The 14,732-nt window shown below is 43.1% G+C and overlaps 1 protein-coding gene and 1 long non-coding RNA gene across 2 annotated transcripts in view; one reads left to right on the forward strand and one right to left on the reverse strand.

Annotated features, from left to right (window-relative positions):
- The window catches only part of LOC120885318 (uncharacterized), a 72,695-nt gene that overhangs the window by 35,847 nt on the left and 22,116 nt on the right, over positions 1 to 14,732 (forward strand). The gene's annotated exons all lie outside the window — the stretch shown is intronic.
- On the reverse strand, positions 4,717 to 5,905 carry LOC144373509 (atypical chemokine receptor 3-like). The gene has a single exon (XM_078036563.1). It carries the CDS (start codon positions 5,903 to 5,905, stop codon positions 4,817 to 4,819), a length of 1,089 nt encoding a protein of 362 aa, XP_077892689.1. The 3' UTR covers positions 4,717 to 4,816.

Consider the following 14,732-nt stretch of genomic DNA (forward strand, 5'->3'; position numbering starts at 1 on the left):
TAGCTTTTACCCCTTGTCCTTGTCCAACAGTCCCCACCTCAGTGAATGGTACCACAATCCTTCCAGTGGTCCATGCCAAGAAGCTTTGAAATGATTCATGTCATCTCTTACCTGCCACTCTATATTCACTTATAAACCAATCCTGTCCATTTTGCCTACAAAAATTCTAAATAACCTTTATCTTTAACTCACCTTTGCTCTCCAAACATGTGATACATTCCCAGATCCACAGTAATCTTTTCAAGGCAAAGATGACCAAGCTTGCTTAAACATTTCTGGCTTACAAGACATGCAAATCTATCCTGTGCCTGCTTCTTCTGTGTTCCATTACTTCCCCCTTCAGCTAGAAATATCCTGATCTTTACATCCTTGGACTTTCTGTTCCCCTTCCCATAGGGCCTTTAGGTAATTCCTGATCCATAGCATATAAGCTTCATGGGGCAGGGGCTTTATGCTTTTTACTGGTCATTATAATAACTAGCACAAAAAATGATGTGCAGTGTTCCTTGGAAAATTACTATTACAACATGACATAGTACACTGTGTGAAGTTCCTTGTTTCCATTGTAATTTTAATATTTCCTTCAGCAGAAAGATTTCCATATGCATTGTCCATGATAACTTCTAGTGTCTCTGAAGTATTGGTTCCATCCAATTACTCCCTAAATGACTCAATATGCCCTGGCTGAAGAGGGCCACATCTGTATTTGCAGATCTTTGGGATGCTGAGGCAGGCTGATGTCATCCATGTAGCCAGGGAATATATACACATCCTGTCTCAAACATGAAAAGGCTTGGGATGTGATGTAAGTGCTGTTGTTCTTGCCAAGAACACACATGTCCCTGTGTGTTCTTGGCAACAAAACAATCAAAAAGTTTCAAACAATATAAATATTCACCTGCAATTAAACACAATTTAAAGGTTAATTTTGAAAATAAAATTTTATCCACAAACTCACACACACACACACACACACACACACACACACACATGTACACCTCAATAATTTTAATTGTGTATACATCTCTATATGCATTTATACATTCCAGATACAAATTATATGTCAGGTATGACCTTTCTAAATATTTTTCCCATTCAGTTGCTCATCTTTTTTCCACTTAGCAGAGTCTTTTTTCCCAAAAAATCTATTTAAATATACCATAGAACAAAAAAATGTAATCAGTAATTTAGAATTGAAAGATATTACATATATATATATGTATATATATATATGATAGATAGATATAGATATAGATAATATTTCATCAATCAATGAACAAATATACTTTTTTTCTCCACAGCAAGGCTCATTGTCTAAAATAGACTATATCTTACACAACAAAGGAAGTCCTAATAAATACAAAATAACAGATAATACTCTGCATTCTCTCAGATCACAATGGAATGAAATTAGATATCAATGATAAAGTAAAATATCTAACAAATTGAGACTAAATAATACACTATTGATTGGTGAATGGACAGTTGAAGAAATCAAGGGTGAAATACAAAAAAATTCTTAGAGGTAAATGGGAACACTTATACAACATGTAAAATTCTCTAACACTACATCTCAAAGCCCCAGAAAAAGAACAAATCAATACCCAAAGCAGTAAAGACAGGAAATAAATAAAAAATCAGAGCTGAAACCAATGAAATTCAATCAAAAGAAACAAGTGAAATAAATGACAAGACAAAAAGATGTTCTTTGAAAAATAAAATAGATAAACCTCTGTCCATGCTAATGAAGGAAGAACGAGAAAAAAGTCAGATTACTAACTAAAACACAAGATGAAGAAGGAAATGCCACTGCCACAGTCCCACGTGCCTCTCCTGGTGTTCCAGTGATGAGTCTCCCACGTGCCTCTCCTGGTGTTCCAGTGATGAGTCTCCCACGTGCCTCTCCTGGTGTTCCAGTGATGAGTCTGCAGTGTCTGGTAAGCTCATGGTCCTGGTTTTCTGGATGAGGTTCTGATGTGCCCAGGAGTCCATGTGTCTCTGATTTAATTTAGTGAATGCACAGGGAGTAATTTTTTTACTAACCTGATTCACTTATGTATCTATTTGTGCCTTATGCTGCTGCTGCACAGCTGGGTCATTGCCTTCTTTCTTATTTCTTTGTGTGTTGTTCTGGGGATTGAACCTCATAGCATGGCATGTTTCCACTGAGCTACCTGTCAGAGTTTTATTTTTTATTTTGAGATGGGAACTCACTAAGTTGCCTAGGCTAGCCTGACACCAGTGATCCTCCTGCCTCAGCTTTCTGTGAGTCTAGGATTACAGACATGCACCATTGTGCCCAGTTGGGTTAATTCTTTCCAGTAAATTTTGTATACCCAGCATCTGGTGGTTATCCACTTGGTCTGACAAGGCATGAGTCATTCTGCCTCATCACTTGGACTCAGAAGGGTGTAGCCCAGGAAAATCTGCTGCTTTATAAAACAGGGTAGCTCAGGTATGGGCAGTGTTCTTCTGCATAGTGTGGAATGGCTTGGAGCCAGCACAGCCTGCTCTCCACAAACCTCCTAACTGCTCTGCACCTCAGAGTGGGTGAAAGCTACCGAGTGGTCACCCGGCTCTACAGAGTGGTAAGAAAGTAGTCCATGGTCCCACTAAGCAAGGGCAATAGGAGTCACTAAAGCTGGGAGGCACAGGAGACGTCTGTGAATGGATAAGGAACCCCACCTGAACCCAGCACTATGCATCTATATGCCTGAACTCCTGGGCTAGGAGGGGTCCACACTGAGTGGGAGGGGCCTGAACACTCAACGTAAGTTCAGCTTTTCTGTTCTCCATTCTCCTCCTCAATTCATTGGTTGGGAGTTTCCTGTTTGAACTTGACCTCTAGAAGCCTCAGGGTAAACATGGCCCCATTTTAATGGTAATAAGTATTTATCATGTTATGATTTTCCCCAACTTTGTGTGTTTCTTGTGTTATTTTTCCTTTCTCTTGCATTTTCACTTATTGATCTGCTATTATTATAGCATTCATGACAGTATGCATGCACCTGTGGACATGTGTCAAGCATATTGGAGTCAGCATGCCACAATGCCTGGCCTCAGAACTCAGATTGTGCAGCCTTTGCAAATGGTGCTATCTGTAACCCCGAGGGACCCCTGGGCTGTGAGTCTTGGTGAGCCCATATGTTCAGGGACATTCCAAAAGGGCAGTAGCCCCTGGATCTCAAGAAGACCCACCTGTGTATGGCCTCACCTGTGCTAAGATGGGAAGGACATTTCCCTGAGCTCCTACCCAAATTCCAGGTCTGTAGATGGCTGTGGCTCCTGTGGCTCTGATAGTGCTCCTCCAAGGAGTCCTCCCAGTGAAGGTTCATGTGGAAATGCAGAAGCCAGAGTTTGGTTACTGCCTCAAGCACAGTCAATAGCCTTCCCTTTGTTACAGGCTCACTTTCTGCAGTTCAGTTACTTGCAGCCCCCCAAAAGGCTAAATGGGATACTCTAGAAATACATAATTCCTAAGTTTTAAATAACTTTTATTACAGAAAATTATATAGTCATTCTAATTTTCAAAATTGTTGATCTCTGTGTCTACTTTATAAATTAAACTGTACGGTAAATGTGTATGTCTAGGAGAATGCGTAGTAAATACATAAAATATACATAATGAGTCAGGTACTTTCCAGGTTTCAGGGGATCTTGGGATATATCTGGTGCAGATGACAGGGGAGAAATGTAATTAGTTGGTCTATGGTAAGTAGAAAGTATGCATTTCCTGTGCAGCTTTTTCTTAGGTCTGCTAAGAATGTAAAAGCAGCGCTGCCTTCAACCTTCAACAGGGATTGTGTGAGGGGATGTCACACTGGTGCTGGGAGCAGAGGAGCCCTGGCCAATCCAGGCTCACATTTCCTGCATTTCCGTCTCCAGACATCTGCCCACCACCTCCCTCCCCAACACCACCTGAAGAGCTTCTAAAACACACTCAGCACTTTGAATGCTGTGCCTTTCATGCCACTCACCCACACTAACCCTCCAGTTTGCTCTGTGGCAGTTCTCTCTTTATTCTTGCTCAGCTTGACTGTGTGTGCCAGGTGTGTCCACATAGCAACATCATGAATGCTACCTCAATGCTGGCACACTTTCACACTTTCAGGAATGCACTTTTAGGAAACAAAGTTCTTTATTAAAGAAATAACTTACAGACTAAGAGAACTCTGTTCATTCTATGCATAGGTTTGTAGCCTGTAATAGTCTTCTTTTGTTTTAAATGTAACTCTGCAAAACTATTAACATCCCAAACAGCATTATGAAGCCATTTTTGTTCCATATCCTGTGCAAATACAACTTACCACAGAGATATAAAACTTTTATAAAGAACACATTTCAGTGAAGAATGGTGTACCTTTATATATATGCATATACATGTATATAAATACATAACTTTAAATTAGTTAAAAATGACACCCTTAGTAAAACTAAAGTCAAACTAATCTTAAAACTACAGCAATCTGAGTAGGATTATACCTCCCATGCAATATTTAAAATACATTTAACTTTCCAATACTTTTTATGCAGTATGCCAATAGTGAGAAAATGAAGACTTAAATATAATTCAACATATAAAAATTTCAGGAAGAGCAGAAGGTTCTGTTGTATAGATGTCCAGTCAAGTGTTTCCTGAAGCTGACTTTGACAGACAGCACTGGATAGAGAGTAAGATGCACAATGTGACATCTTACTCTATGACGCCTTCTCCTCTTCATGTCACTTGGGCATCAAGACCCAAAGCTCCCTTGCTCTCTTATGAAGACCATAAGCCATGTTCACAAGCTCCATGACGTGGCCTCTGCACAGCAGGTCATTTGGAGTTTTGCTCCAGCACCAAGTACTCTGTCTCTGACACTCTGGAGATGTTGGTGAGCTGGGTGAGGCCTATTTGGGCAGAATACTGAAAGGTGAAGGCCTTCATCAGCTTGTACCTGTACTTGTGGTTGATGAAGCTGTAGAGCACAGGATTGATGCAGCAGTGCACCAGGGACAGGCTCTGTGTGACATGTAGTGCTGTGAGGAGCGTGTTCTCCAGCTGGCAGGTGAAGGGGAGGTTGTGCAGGATGGAGAAGATGTCCAGCAGCACTGCCACATGATAGGGGAGCCAGCACACAAGGAAGACCACCACATAGGAAAAGATGACCTTCCGAATACTCTGATTCTCCTGATCACCAGAGGCTGAGATGGCCCTGGAGAGTAGGCAGTAGAAGACAGTGATGATGGAGAAGGGGACAATGAAGCCCAAGACAACAGAGACAAGCTCCATGCTGATCAGCCACTCCTTGATGCTGTGCTCAGGGTAGAACGACCAGCAGTAGGTCTCGTTGTTGGAAGCAGACACCACAGTCTTCAGGTAGTAGGTGTTGGGCAGAGACAAGCACAAGGCCAGCAGCCACACCAGAACGCACACGATGTGGCACACCATCTTCTTCCTGCGGCTGGAGGTGCTGGTGAAGTAGATGATGAAGAGGTAGCAGTCGATGCTCATGCATGTGAGGAAGAAGATGCTGCCAACAAGGTTGACAGAGAAGGTGAAGTGCGTGACCTTGCAGGTTAGCTCACCCATTTGCCACTGGTTGTCCTGCACCAGGCTGACCACCCAGACGGGGATGGTGATGACCACCCACAGGTCAATGATGGCAAGTTTCAAGATGTAGCAGTGGGTGTCATAGCCTGTGTTCTTGGCCTGGATGTTCACCCAGACCACCACAGAGTTGGCAATCATGCCGATCACGAAGATGAAAATGTAAATGAAGAAAAGTGTGTAGAGTAGGATGCTTTTGTGGGGCATGGTTGGGCAGTGCACTGTATCAATCAGGATGCAGTTGCTGCTGTTGCATGGCCAGTTAATGTCAGAGAAGTTTCTTGGCTCTGTGTGGTCAAAGAGATGCATATCCATGGTAGGGGGAGTGAGAAGGACCTACAGCAACCCAGAGAGATGGGAGAGAGAAATCACTCATCAGGGAACCTCGACTTCCAGTCAAAACATTTTTCTGGGGTCCTAATAAGGCCCAGCAGTTTTGCCCAAGTTCTGAGGTGTCTCACAAAGAAAGGAGAAAAGAAATCAATCAATCAATTATAAACAAACAGCCAGAGTCTCATTGACACAGTGTCCAAAGACAGACACAATGTTGGTTTTCTATCTTTCATTGGCTGTCTTCTTCAGACACCATCAGCCTGGCTGTGCTCAGAGTGTGAAATCAACATGGTACAGGGCCAAAGAAACACCAGACTTGACTTGTATCCTCTATGTAGGTGGCAGTTCTGTCACTTGCCACAGGTGGTGACTAGCCAAGATTCAGTCTACCATGGGTTACTCAAAGTGACTCCATGTTACACATAGCAACTTCTGCAGGATCCAGGATAAGAGTCAATGTGTGCCAAGTGGCCTTGACAACTGTTTCAGAAACCAAAGCAGGAACATTCCAAGGTTGGAATTATGGCTCCTCCAACCAATAGTGTCCAACATAAGATATACTGATTATCCTGACCATGTCTGCTGCACTAGAACAGCTTCACCCACCTCAGCATTACCTTAGGGACAAAGGGCCTATCCCCAGATATGAAGGGGGATACATATTACTCAATGACCTGTCACCTGCAACTGTCCAGGAGAAGCAATCAGCTTCTCCTCTTTAGCAGAAATGCAAAACCTCATCTTGGCTCTTCTCCACTTGGGAAACTGTTGCATAACATCCACCCCCAAAGAGGGCCCAGGAACCCACAGAGGACATGCAGCTGAATCAGGCCCTCCTTAGGAAAGCATGGAACAGAGTCCCTAACTATGGAAGACACCTGCTGCCTACCTCCACAGCCTCAAAACTTAACAGGTGGCCCACTCCTGAATCCCAACAAGGAAGACTGTGGGAGGCCTGGCAGCTCCCTCTGTGGGAGGTAGGGGATAGAGGTGGTTTTAGGATCCCCTCCTGGTTGTCCAACCCAGGCTTCATGTGCAGAAAGAAGGCCTGAGCATCCCAGGGTAGTGATATACCCTCTGCTCTACAACCAGGTCACTGGCCCAGCAACCAGGAAATCCCCACAGCCCAGTGACCCCAAGTGTTTGGAAGCTGACATTCAGGCACAGGAGGCCACTCACAGGGGGCAACACAGAATCAGGACAAACAAACCCTCATCAGCAGATGTCCTGTCCTAAGACAGCTTCAAGGATTCCAAAAGGATATCTGGCTAACAAGGCTGTGGAGGGTGATGCCAGAAGATGGGCTCCTGGCCTCCCAGACTGATCTCGGTTTATCCAGCCACCCCAAGCTGCCCTGAAGATACTCCTGCCACCTCCCCTAGGACACAAAGTGTCTGCGCAGACTCTCACCCTGCACCTGTGAACCCAGATGGATGTTGCCCCTGCTCTTTCACATGGCTCCAGTGCAGAGGCCTCTGGCAGCAGCCCTGCTTCTTCCTTCCCATTTCCTTAAAATGGAACACATTTGCAGTTTGACTTAGTTTAAGGCACTATTTCTTTCCCAAATCTCATCTGCTCTCATAGTCACTGGAAGTAGAGGAGCCCCACAGGCATGGAAACCCAAAAATGCTTTGTTGGAGGTGGCTGCGGCAATTCTCTGCCCTACTGGCACAACCTGGGTACTTGGCAGGGACAGCATTAAATCCTAGAGCCCAAAGAAATGAAGGATCCTGAGCCTTTGAGAGCCTGCACTAGGATTTTAACCCATTTGCCACTCTCTCACACCTGGGCTGCTTTTCTGGCCTGCCCTCCCTTTCCCTCCAGGGCATGCACACTGTGGCCCTGATGCAGTCCAAAGAGAATGGTCCCAGACAAGGGCAAGGGCACAGAATAAGAGAAACCTCCTCCTGGGGCTGAGCAGTGTTCTTCTAGGCCCCTCCTCAAATCAATTCTGACACATCCCTTGCACCTGGCAGCTTCCAATCTTTAGTATCCTTTAGGCCAGAGTGGACTTGGACAATGGGAAGGCTCAGGGACTCTGATCTAACCCTGTTGCTTCTGCCTCTGCCCTCTGGGCCTGGAGTCTCACAGGATTTTTGGGACAGGCGGTCCACCCTGCAGTCACACCCTTCTCTCCCCTCAGGGGTTGAGAGTGGCACCACCGTGGAAGGTGTGGTGCAGAGACACAGCTGTTACTCCCCAAGGTTGAAGCAAGCAATGTGTGAGTGTGTGTGTGCACAGGGAGAGAGACAGAGAGTGGAGGAAAGAGCATGAGAGAGAGCAAGCACACATGCTATGTATGTCCTCATCAAATCTAAATGTAAAAGACTCTTTTTGAAATTTTTTAAGAGAGAGAGAGAGAGAGAGAGAGAGAGAGAGAGAGAGAGAGAGAGAGATTTAATATTTTCTTTTAGTTTACGGTGGACACAATATTTTTATTTTATTTGTATGTGGTGCTGAGGATTGAACCAAGTACACTGTGCATGCCAGGCCAGCATGCTACTGCTTGAGCCACATCCCCAGCCCTGAAAGAATCTTTATTGATTCTATACTGTAGCAGAAATACCAGAATGTTAAAACTATTATTACAGATGAAAAATTGGGGATTAAAAATTTATTTGATTAGCTTTTTCTATTCTTTTACTTTCACCCCTCTCCTAATTCTGAAGTGATTCTTTAGAATCTATATTAATCAGATTTTCTGAGAAAAATCACCTTAAAAGGAGAAAAGATTTGTTTCTGCCTGGTTTCAGCCCATGGTGGCTTGGATCTGTTGTTTGGGGCTTGTGGTAAGACAGAATATCATGGCAAAGAGAATGTAGTAGAACCAACTGCTCACTTCATGGCTGCCAGGAAAGAGACAGAAAGGGATGGTTTGGAGTTGAGTCCAAGTATAATCTTCAAGGGCACAAACCCAATGACTTCACTTCCTTCAACTAGGCCCTACATTCTACATTGTCCACCTCCTAGAAGTAGTGCCATCAGCTGGGACCAAGCCTTTAGTATATGACACTTGTGAAGGACAATGGAGATCAAACCATAATAAAATCCTGTAAGGATTACAGCCTAAAAGTCATTTGAAAACTCAATTCCACAATATTTTTATAGCATCCTACAATATGTTCATATTCTGCTTTAAATTATTATAGAGCAAGAAGGGGCTGGGCATATAGCTCTGTAATCGATTACGTGCCTAGCATGCTCAAGGTCCTGGGTTCCATCCCTAGTGCTACAAAAAGAAACAAGGAAGGGTCAGTGCTTCATGAGGTAGTTGTCTAAATCTGAACAACTCCAGACATTAAAAGATCCTAATACTACCTAATGAAGTAAAGAGAACAAGTGTCTTCCATGTGGAAACCCTTCAAATGCTTGAAGTCAACTATGTTATCTCATTTCAGCCTTCTTGAAGTTAATATTTTAACTCACTCAAAAATCATTTTGGGACACCTACCATACACACTATGTAATATATTTGTCTGATCTGATTTTTATAATCCAATCCTGGCAGGATTTATAATCATTGTAATATCTGTTTTGGAAAAAAATGGATGTTTTACTTCTTTTTAAATACTCTTTAAAAACTTAAAAATTACTGGAATTATCTGTTTCTTAAATACTTGGTAGGTTTCTCCATAAAGTTGTCTTTTTTTTTAAATGCTAATAAACATTTTTCTACTCTTATCTTATGTAAAGTTGTACATTTAGATTATACACATATACACACACATAATATAAGTCATAGAACCACCTGTATTTATGAAGAGGGTTCATTCATAATCCTGCCAGTTTGTCTTTCATTTTCCTCTTCTGGCAATACCAGGAATCTCCTAATGGCCAAAAGTTATGTTAATTCTTTGTGCATAATTCTCAGTACCTTTCAGTTTCATCTTTTAACACTGCCTATCTTAATCTCTGTACTGCACTGGTAGCTGCTCTCACCTTTCCTCACCCACAGAGATAAATGGTGCCTGCAGAATAAATCACAGCCTGGTCCCTTCCTTCTCCCTCCAGTACCCGTCAGTTGGAAAATGCACACATTCATGCACACATAAGATATATTTTTAAGATCCTTGTATTTTCCATTTTAGGGACCAAATCTAAATTTCAGTCAGCCAAGAGACATTCATGAACATATTATCTTCAATCAACCCTATATTTGGTTAAAGCAATGTAAGAACATAAAGATGTGAGCCACTCATGTTTACTTGGCAATTGTGGTTGATATGCTTTTCAGTAGCTTTAGAGGATTACTGAAAGATGAATTGATGAAAACAGGGCACACCTACACTTTCTTAAAATTCTTACATGCCCTTACATGCTAACGACTACTTTCAGCGTGCAAAGTAGATTTTCATTTAAACAAACACATCATATGCATGAAACAAACCAATGAAATCATCTTGAGAAACTATCAACATATTCTGTGGCTGGTTTATATACTAAATATCAAGTCTTACATACAGTTATAATTCATTCCTTTCATTCCTTCACCATTCTGTCCATTTATTATCCAATTTATCTTGACCTCCAAAACCTTCACAAATCAATCCCTGGATTCCTGCCCTTTGCCTCCTCCAGGGCCAAGCCACCATCTCTACTGAGCAGGTGCAATGCTGTATGATGGCTTCCTCAGGGACCACTTTTGATCTCTGTGCTGTCCGTAAAGCAGTGAGTACATTTAGACTCTGCACCTGCTTTCTTACTCTTTCTCTTAAAACCCCCAATAGCTGCCATCACCAGGTGACCTCAACTGGGCCCCATCCCCTGGCTGCAGCGGGTGGCCCCAGGTCCTCGTCCCTACTTGCTCCCTGCCCTCCCCAGGCTCTTGCCTCTCTTCCAGGCACAGCGGCTCCTCCTGGGCTGGAGACGCTGTCACCACTGGTATCGCCAGGTCTTCTCCTCCTGTCACTGTGTTCTTTTTGACATTTATATTAAAATGTCAACTCTCCAAAGCACCTGTCTCTACCACCCATTTTCAAGACCTCACCCAACTGGTCACAGACTGTAGTGTGGCCTTTCCCGTCATCCTCGCATAAACCCACAGCCATGCACAGTTTCCTTTGTTGTTCCATTTTATTTTTTAAATTCAAGCTTTGTGATGTGAGGATTGCTTGTACCATACAGTTCACTGCATCTGCTATTCTCACAATATCCACCAGCCCACAGTAAAATGTTCAGCATCAATGAAATTACTGGGAATCCCCATCATGTTAACATCCAACAAAATCGATGCTATGTGAAACTTTCCAAGGGACAACGAAGCCTATTATAAGCAGGGGAGCTGTATTTTTTTGTTGTTGTTGTCCTGGGGATTGAATCCAGAGGCACTTGACCACGAAGCCTCATCCCCAGGGCTCCCCCACCCCTTTTTTGAGACAGTGCTTCATGAAGTTACTTGGGGCTTCGCTGGGTTGCTGAGGCTGGTCTTGAACTTGCAGTTCTCCTGCCTTAGCCCCTGGAGTCACTGGGATACAAGCCTGCGCCCCTGAACCTGGCAGGGAGCTGGTTTTGCTTAGAGCTCTCTGGCTGGCTCATGCCACAACTCCTGGAGGAACCTGCCCCCTCATCTCCACTCCATAATGCCCCGTTCCCCAGTGCCTCAGCCAAATTATCAATCTATTTTGAAATCATAAGATGTAAAGAATCTTGACCCTCTCGCAGCAGTTTAGAAGTGTGGAGAGAATAGGAAGGAAAAGAGGTGTGTGTTTCTCCCCAGAGACAACAGAAGAGAGTGGCCCCCAGCCCCTGGTTGGCTTCACAGAGCACCGACCCTCCTCCCGGCCGGATGACTCACTCTGCTCAGGCAGAGGTCATCTGAACATGTCTCCTAGGAGGCTACTTGACAGCTTGTTCAAATGGTGACATCTTTCTGACCTTGGCTTTTATTTTTTCCCATTTCCGAATCACTTGGGAGACTACCGGGAGATGTTTTAATTTGGGCTATAAGTGTTCTCATTCTGTCACACCCCCGACATATGGCAGATGCACTGCTGGATGACCTAGCTTTCAGCTCAATCCTTTTAGGAAGAAAAAGTCGAATTTCTTACATTCAGAGCTAATCTATCTGTCAATAACAGAGAAGTCGCACTATATTTTTAAAATCACATTTTCAGGCAAAAATTTAACCTGTATTTATTTCTTTTGACTGAAGTAGTATGTATAGGTAAATAAATTGGTTGGCTGTATGATAAGTTCAAATTATTGTAAATGTCACTCTCATTACAACAGAACACTGTTTTGCTCGCAGATGTACCCTAGTGCTCAGAGCAGTGTCTGAGATGTAGTTGCACTCAGTCAGAATTGAACACCTAAACAAATCGTCCACCTTTAGAGCAAGGGACAAGATTGTACAATTTCATACATAACCATGTCTTAAGATAACTCAAAAAAGATAAAGTATATTAAAGTATTTTATAAACTCCCCCAATGATTTTAGAAATATTTCATTGAATTTAAAAATCTGAAAAAAGCATACATTTCAAGACTCTGATCTTTTAAAGAATTCTCATTAGCACAGTCTTCCATAAAAAGTATCCATTTGTAAGCATCATTTACCTTTATTTTAATTATTATTTATACAAATAACCTTTAGAATCCACATGAGACTACCAGATAAAATTACTAGACAAAAAAAACTAAGTTTATTAGGCATATTGCAATAGAGAATCTGCCTTGATAGAATCTTAATAGTTTCCCAAAATGAGTAAATGGGTAAAATATACCTATGGTTCTGTGACTGGGGCTGGGTATTTCTGAGGTACACCCTGGAAACGTGGGGCCTGGGGTGGAGTGTGTGTGTAGGGTAAACTCCCTTTGCATGAGAGCACAGAACGGTGTCTGAAAGGGAATCTTCATGAGCAAACTCAGCCTTCAGTTTCAGTTGGTCACACACAGTCTTACCAGGAGCAAATATTTCTTGAGGCAAGCAGTCAATCTTTTGAATATAATCTTCATGCCTTATCATGGTACTGCTTCCTGTGGTGTTGAAGGGTGGATTCTATTCCCGTTGGGGGTGCATGTGAGTGAAAAGAGGCAGGGACCCTGAACTCGAGGGCCAGAGGGCAAGGGGAACGCCAGTCGCTGCTGAGATGCTCACGCAGAACACGCGTCTCCAGAGCATCCCAGCGCAGCCACCGGGGAAGGGGCACGCTCCAGGCAGACAGGCCTGCAGAGCCGTTCTCAGTGGCGCAGGAAGAGAGGGCACTGGCTCGGTCGTGAAGGTGACTTGAGCTGCTGTCTTACAGGCAGGCGGGTGGACGTGGCCCCTGAAGCCCATGGCTCCTGGACAGCTGGAGGGAGAGGCTGGCTGCGGCTTCCCCCACCCTCATCCTAGGATCTTCCTCTTCCAGGCTCACAAAGTCACGTGCCAAAGACAGCAAAGCCCAGAAAAGAGACAGAATAGGAACAAAAGCAGAACTGGGCGGAGGCTGTGTTGAGGTGTGCACAAAGCAGTCCTTCCCAAAGGGGGACAGTCTCCACCCGATTCAGATAATAAAAAGATTCATGAATAAATCCATGTTTGAGAGCTTGAAGAAAGGAAATTTGAGCTCAGGAAAACAAGAGAAGCCACATATTATTACCCTTGTGGGCTGCCCGTGGAGGATCGGATGATTGTGCGAGGACGCTTCCCTCTGATCTCTGAGGGACATCCAGAGTGACTGACCCTCAGTTTTCTCAAAGATCAGCAGAAACTTCTCTGTTCAGCAAATTTGACTTGAGTTGCTCTAACCAGAAAGATGACCACTTTGCCAGAGGTCACCAGTATTTCAAAAAAGGAAAATTCTGGAAGGGTATTTACAGTGTCTTCCGTCTCATCCTGGTGATTTTAAAGCAGCCCGGGATGGGACTACATTCTCATAATAATGATTCTGGACGGTGGGCACCAGAGGGCAGGCGTCTTCAGCTGTCCTTGGTGCCCGCAGCGTGGGCTCATTCACACCTGTCCTACCCAGGAGTAAGTACTTCCAAAAGCAGGCAATCCAAAGTGTTGCCCAGGTCTAGGAGTGTTCAAGGGGGACAGGAAAGTATGCTTGGTCCCAGGGCGGTTTATTCCTGTCAGTGATGATTCATTGTGCACATACTACAAGGTAGGAAAGGCAGAGGAGGACTAGAACGAGCTGATGGAATAGAAAAGGTGATATTTGAAGAGAAGCAATGACCGTCCTAGACAACTAGGTCAAAATGATGCATGCATACACTAGATTCTGAGGTACTTTTTTTCTGGCATATTAACACAAATGCTACTTGCAAATATATTTAGGTATAGTAACAAACATTGATGAGGATTAATGATGCTTAGCCCCAAAGCAATGTCTATAATATGTAGGAAAAATCAACTAATTTCTGATTAAGAAAAGTTTCTTAAAAATCAACTTTTTCGTTCATATTTTTCATGAGATATGGCTTTGTAATACTTTGGTATCATTGGTCTGTTGATTTTGCTCCTAATCTTATAGAAATACAATAAATAGAATTTAAATTTATTTAGTGTTTTATTGATTCAGCTTAGATGAATAATTAAAAATAATAATTTTTATATGACTTTATGCAAATTATCACCCACAAAAACCCTAGGATCTCCTCTCTCTTTTATAATCACACTTTTTGGATCAGCAAGTCCTCTGGGATTTACAAGAACGTGGAGGAGACACTGTCCCCTTGGGAAGCTTCTTTTGAGAATGCTGAACTCCACATCCTCATGGGGAAGACTAGCGCTCTGAAGCAAGCTTAACAATTACCATTTTATGCAAATTGAGATAACAAAAAACCTTAGAAAGAAGATTGTAAGTTGCTGTGCTAAACTATACTA

This window comes from Ictidomys tridecemlineatus, unplaced genomic scaffold, assembly GCF_052094955.1.
Source record: "Ictidomys tridecemlineatus isolate mIctTri1 unplaced genomic scaffold, mIctTri1.hap1 Scaffold_42, whole genome shotgun sequence".
Classification (NCBI taxonomy): domain Eukaryota; kingdom Metazoa; phylum Chordata; class Mammalia; order Rodentia; family Sciuridae; genus Ictidomys; species Ictidomys tridecemlineatus.

Excerpts from the sequence above, each read along its gene's own strand:
- LOC144373509 (XM_078036563.1), bottom strand. The coding sequence starts at position 5,905 with ATGGATATGCATCTCTTTGACCACACAGAGCCAAGAAACTTCTCTGAC.